This window comes from Leuciscus leuciscus, assembly GCF_965113295.1.
Source record: "Leuciscus leuciscus genome assembly, chromosome: 12".
Taxonomy (NCBI): domain Eukaryota; kingdom Metazoa; phylum Chordata; class Actinopteri; order Cypriniformes; family Leuciscidae; genus Leuciscus; species Leuciscus leuciscus.
In genome coordinates this window covers 1,986,227-1,992,226 of record NC_138736.1, presented here as the reverse complement: position 1 = coordinate 1,992,226, position 6,000 = coordinate 1,986,227, and the positions used below count along the sequence as shown (strand labels likewise).

At 40.3% G+C, this 6,000-nt stretch overlaps 1 protein-coding gene across 1 annotated transcript in view; it reads left to right on the top strand.

The window, feature by feature from the left end:
* Nucleotides 1-6,000, top strand: part of LOC309510723 (exostosin-1c) — a gene marked incomplete at its 5' end in the record, with an annotated part of 28,267 nt that overhangs the window by 5,019 nt on the left and 17,248 nt on the right. Inside the window, 4 exons of the mRNA XM_082185593.1 lie at nt 633-752; nt 1,317-1,449; nt 4,683-4,801; nt 5,758-5,853. Of these exons, the coding sequence (XP_082041719.1) occupies nt 633-752; nt 1,317-1,449; nt 4,683-4,801; nt 5,758-5,853 (468 nt within the window). The remainder of the gene's footprint in view (nt 1-632; nt 753-1,316; nt 1,450-4,682; nt 4,802-5,757; nt 5,854-6,000) is intronic.

Sequence of the window (6,000 nt, the reverse complement as noted above, 5' to 3'; positions counted from 1 at the left end):
TAGGTAATCAATAATTACTTAACATCATTAAGAACTAATAGGTAATTATGACAAATTATTAAGAATTACTGATTAATTACTAATCACAACATTAACGTGTCTGAGACGTTAGCAATTGTCTTTTTTACTTTCGACGTGGTCATAAAATGCATCACTAATTACTCAAGTGTTGCCTAGTCACTCTTCAAGAACTACACCATTATTTTAAAGTGAAAAGATGTTTAGATCACTAGTAGTTCCTGCAGTCACTAGGTAACACTCGAGTTATTAGTGATGCATTTTATGACTATATTCAGAGTAAAAATGATGACTGATGGTCTCAGACACACCATAATCTTCATAATTTGTCAGTTAGTTAATAGTTATTAATGAGGAACTAATAAGGAACTATCTCCTAAATATGATTTCCTTACTGATTAGTTAAGCTTGTTTCTATATTAGTAAACAGTAGTAGCTGAAGTGTTCATGTAGAGCTACTCATTAGTCCTGCATTACTTCCTGCATAGTTACTTATGGCGGACCATTATTATGAAGTGTTGTTACACACATGTGTGTCTGAGAGAGTTTGTGGAGGTAAACTCGACTGAGGTTTTGGACTTACTCCTCTGATCTTCTATGATTCTGTTCCTCAGGTTCCGTCTACGGTTCGGGCGGTGTCCCCTGACCGGGTTCTGGCTCTCAGACAGCGGACACAGATGCTCTGGGACGCCTACTTCTCCTCCGTGGATAAGATTGTGCTCACCACACTGGAGGTGAGCTGGGTCAGACGAGGTGTGTGTGTCTGACAGAGAGGAAGGTCTGCCAGGGGAAATTAAACCAGCACCGGATGCCATACATCATTAGCACATACTTAGTTCCCTGCCCTTAGGTTAATTGGCAAATGAGATGTCAAGTGTGCACAGAAGTATGGCTTAACTGCGCCCCCTGCTGGCCAACAGGCGCAAGGGATCCTTCCAAATGAGTGTGGTTTTGATTTAATTTGATTGTTATATTATTGGTATCACTTTACAATAAGGTTTGTAAGTTAACATGAACTAATAATGAACTGTATGTATACAGCATTTATTAATCTTTGTTAATGTTAATTTCTATGTTTACTAATACTTTAGACATTAGTTAATGCACTAGGAACTAACATGAACTAACAATGAACAGCTGCATTTTTATTAACTAACGTGAAAGATGAACAAATACTGTAACAAATGGATTGCTCATGGTTAGTTCATGTTAGTTAATACATTAACTAATGTTAACTAATGAACCTTATTGTAAAGAATTAGCGTTATATTTAATGCTGCTGTTTTAATGTCTGTCAGATCATAAAGGACCGAGTTTACTCGCACATCTCCAGAAATAAGTTCATGTGGAACGCCTTACCTGGAGGGCTGCTGGTTCTGCCCGAGTACTCCACACACCTGGCGCACTACCCCTTCTACTACTACAACCTGGGTGAGCGTGCGCTGGAGAGGATTCTCTACATAAAATAAATATTATTGAAAATACTGTCATTTAAAAATGTCATGTTTAATGCAATGTGTTACTTGTCGCTTCTTTGCAATTATTTGTGAAATTTACTAGCAATTTCAGTAACACTTTATTGACTTGACTTGACTTTGCAACTAGTCTAGCAGTCATTGGAGTATCTAGTATGCATATAGTATGAGACCGCTAAATAAGTATGTTCTTCGCACATTGTCATTATCATGTGACCTACCACACAAATCACAAATCCTCTACTGTGGCCTCATGGGATAGTAAAGTGTCCATCATATCAGAGCCTGTCTACGGAGAGCCTGGCCACTCCCTATAAAGTCCTATTGTACCGAATTTTAGTTGTAGTTCCACCAGAGTTCCACTGGGGGCGATCGTCATGAGTGCAAAATGAATGGGAGTCTATGGGGCTAGACGGCTAAATTTGTCTCTTTCACCCGAACGCCGTTGAGAAATCTCAGATTTGATTGTAGGCTTTGCAAGTTCAACATGGGTTATAGGTCGAAAGTTGAATGAACGAGTACTTATGTCCTTTCAATTTCTTACAGGTTGAGTTGTTGTTGCCCATAACACGCTAGCATTCTGCTAATGAACACTGATTGGTCAGTGAAGGACTGATTACGACCAGAGATACCGCTTGATGGCCGTGTGTGTGTGTGTGTGTGTGTGTGTGTGTGTGTATTTTCGGCGTGGTCTTTTAAAACAACAAAACAAAAACTCTTCTAGCACGTGTATTTACCTGTGTCAGCTGTGCTGTGTGTTTGCCTGTGTCAGCTGTGTTGTGTTTGCCTGTGTCAGCTGTGCTGTGTGTTTACCTGTGTCAGCTGTGCTGTGTGTTTACCTGTGTCAGCTGTGTTGTGTTTGCCTGTGTCAGCTGTGTTGTGTGTTTACCTGTGTCAGCTGTGTTGTGTGTTTACCTGTGTCAGCTGTGTTGTGTGTTTACCTGTGTCAGCTGTGTTGTGTGTTTACCTGTGTCAGCTGTGCTGTGTGTTTACCTGTGTCAGCTGTGTTGTGTTTGCCTGTGTCAGCTGTGTTGTGTGTTTACCTGTGTCAGCTGTGTTGTGTGTTTACCTGTGTCAGCTGTGTTGTGTGTTTACCTGTGTCAGCTGTGTTGTGTAGTTACCTGTGTCAGCTGTGTTGTGTGTTTACCTGTGTCAGCTGTGTTGTGTGTTTACCTGTGTCAGCTGTGTTGTGTGTTTACCTGTGTCAGCTGTGTTGTGTAGTTACCTGTGTCAGCTGTGTTGTGTGTTTACCTGTGTCAGCTGTGTTGTGTGTTTACCTGTGTCAGCTGTGTTGTGTAGTTACCTGTGTCAGCTGTGTTGTGTAGTTACCTGTGTCAGCTGTGTTGTGTAGTTACCTGTGTCAGCTGTGTTGTGTAGTTACCTGTGTCAGCTGTGTTGTCGATGCCTCGAGAGAAAAAGTGCAGAGCGCGAAAGCACCAGTGACTGAAGGATTGCCGTAAAGCAGTATCTCTGGTCGTACGATGTGTATGACGTCATTGACATTTTAAAAGACTTTTTAAAGCAAATAAGTGACTCTAAAAAATCTAACACCCAGCAATGTGTAATTTCTTTGCATCTCCTTCCGAATACAACATTCAAATTACTAGACAAAAAATTATACATTTACATTTAGCTGACGCTTTTATCCAAAGCGACTTACAATTGCTATATATGTCAGAGGTCGCACGCCTCTGGAGCAACTAGGGGTTAAGTGTCTTGCTCAGGGACACATTGGTGTCTCACAGTGGATTCGAACCCGGGTCTCTCACACCAAAGGCATGTGTCTTATCCATTGCGCCACCACCACCCCCCCCCCCCCACCCTGACCCCCCCCCCCCCCACCCCCACCCTGACCCATTATATCCTGAGAAAAGTGGATTTTGAGAGGTATAGCGCCATAGACCTCCATTCATTCTGCACTCGTCCTGTGAGCGCCCTCATGTGGAGCCAGAGTGGAACTGCAACCAGTTCAGAAGCCGAAGTTTACTGAGAGTGGAACTTCTCCCCTTATTAGAAATTCTATGATCATATGCACACTTCAGAATCCCACCGGAAGTAGTAGATCATCCGGAGGTTTTCAACTCTTTTATCATAGACCTAATAAATACATACAAACAGGGCGTCTATGCATTTATTATGTCTATGCTCTTTTATGAGTAGCCTACTATGAGTTCAGACCAGAGGTCGCGTGAGACTTCCGCGTTGTCTGTCATTTTGAGTAATGTCATAAAAATTCCCTCATAATCTATTATTATTAATTTTCATATTTTAATGATAAAAAGCCATTTAGTAGGTTCTGTTTTTGTTCATATTTTAATTTGTATTCTCAAACTTACATTTGCATTTATTCATTTATTTATGTATTAAGAGAAAGTTGAACTGTGGGTCACTTTTCAGGTTTCATAATGAATGTTTGTCCTATAAATAAGCTTTGTTAGCCTTCTTTTGATATGAAACAAAGTCTCAGCTTTCAAATTCTGTCCATTTTATCACAAAATTCAAACAATAAATACCGCTTTGGCGCTCTTTAATTTGGCACGAGAGCTCATTAGCGCCTCGAATGAACGCGATCACCCCTTCCTTTTTACTACGTTACAGAACGAAATAAACATGAATAAAAACATGAACATCAGAAAATACGTTGAAAGATACTGTCCAACTCACTGAAATCCGTATGTCTCTCATGTAGTCGCTCAATCAGTGTTTCAACCGCAGAAAAACGTCAATAAATCAGCTTGTAAACAGTAGGAAAGCCATTTGTTGACCAGTAACTTGATAGTCAGCGAGAGCACACTCACCACCAATTGGACAGGGGTGAGAATTACAGAATTACGGTGTTGTGCCGAATTTCGAGCCCCGCCAAATGATTACCCCCCTAGTATTGGTAGGTTTAGGATTAGTTGTGGGGGAGGAGTTAGGATTAGGGGGAGGAGTTAGGATTAGGGATAGGGTTAGGATTAGGCAATCAGGTACTGACTTCAACGAGGGGGGTAATAATTTGGCAGGGGGTCAAAATTCGGCACAACACTGGAAAACTTTCGGTTAACGCGACCTCTGAATTCAGACATATTTCTTTTGTCACATGCTGTTTTTCGCCTACTATATAGTAAGAAGAAAGTATGCAATTTCAGATGCAGCCAAAGTGTCCTAAAGTTAAGTACACTCACTCTCTGTGCTCTGTTGATGTAGGGACCAGCCCAGGTCAGGAGTTCACCGCGGTAATTCATGCCACCTCACCTCTGGTCTCCCAGTCTCAGCCAATCATGAAGCTCCTTCAGGTCGTCTCCAAATCCAAATATTGCTCACAGGTACGTAATATGGATCTTTACAAACTTAACTCCCTGGTGCTCTTTGGTCATTTTTGGCAGAAAGATTTTACATTTATTTTTTTAAAGAATTTCTTTCTTCATCAGAATAGTATGAAACTTGGTAAAGGGTTTGGCACTTGCTGTGAACACACACACAAAAATCATGGATATGATTCCAGCAGGTTAAATGGTCCTGAAAACAATAGTCACACTTGTGCTCTTCGCGGTCAAAAATGAGCGCATTGGAAATTAATGGGAAATGAATTTCCTCTAGTGGAAGCGTTTGGTACTGCAGCCGAACACACACTCACTGAAAGATCATTTTTTGAGAAATCAGGCTCAAATTTGTTTCAACTGTTTTTGAAAATATATATTTCATATAAAAATCATTTTTCATAACAATAAACGTTAAATTCTGTAACTTTTGTTCACTCTTCAAAACTTCTTTCACTTCAGCAATAATCTGCCAAGTGTCGTCTTTAAAAAGAGACCAAACTTAAATCTGTCGCTCTAAAACATTCAAGATTTACCACAGTTTAAGTTGGAAATTTAATTTTCAGGTCTTTGCTCGAAAAGTGAATAAATGGATTATAAACGCATCTTAAATATTATTTAGTACCATAAAATCCCCTAAAAATACAAAATATTCAATAAAAAACCTTATCGAACTAAAATTTATTTCGGTCATTTTTTTACCAACACACGAAGAGCTCCAGAACTGTCTTTTCTATCGCATGATGGAGAACATTTTCTCAGTGATATTAATGCAGATCTTATAATTATAGTCAAGATACAAAGAACTTTCAAGAGAATCAAATGATAACGAAGTAATAGAAAGTGAGAAAATCAACAGAAACATCGATTAGTTGAACACAGTCAAAAGCCAACAGGAACAGATCAGCCAGGTGTGCATGCTGTGATAGTGAGAGTGTGTTCTTGCTTGGGTTTCTTGTCAGATCATCATTCTGTGGAACAGTGAGAAGTCGCTCCCTCAGCGCAGTAAATGGCCGCCGATGCCAGTGCCGCTCATCGTCACAGATGGCAGGAGGAAAGTGAGTATTGAAGCGAGAGCGCAGTCAAGTTGTGTGTGTCTCTCTCTCTCTCTCTCTCTCTCTCTCTCTCTCTCTCTCTCTCTCTCTCTCTCTCTCTCTCTCTAATTCAATTCATATGTGCTTTATTGGCATGACATTATTTCAATG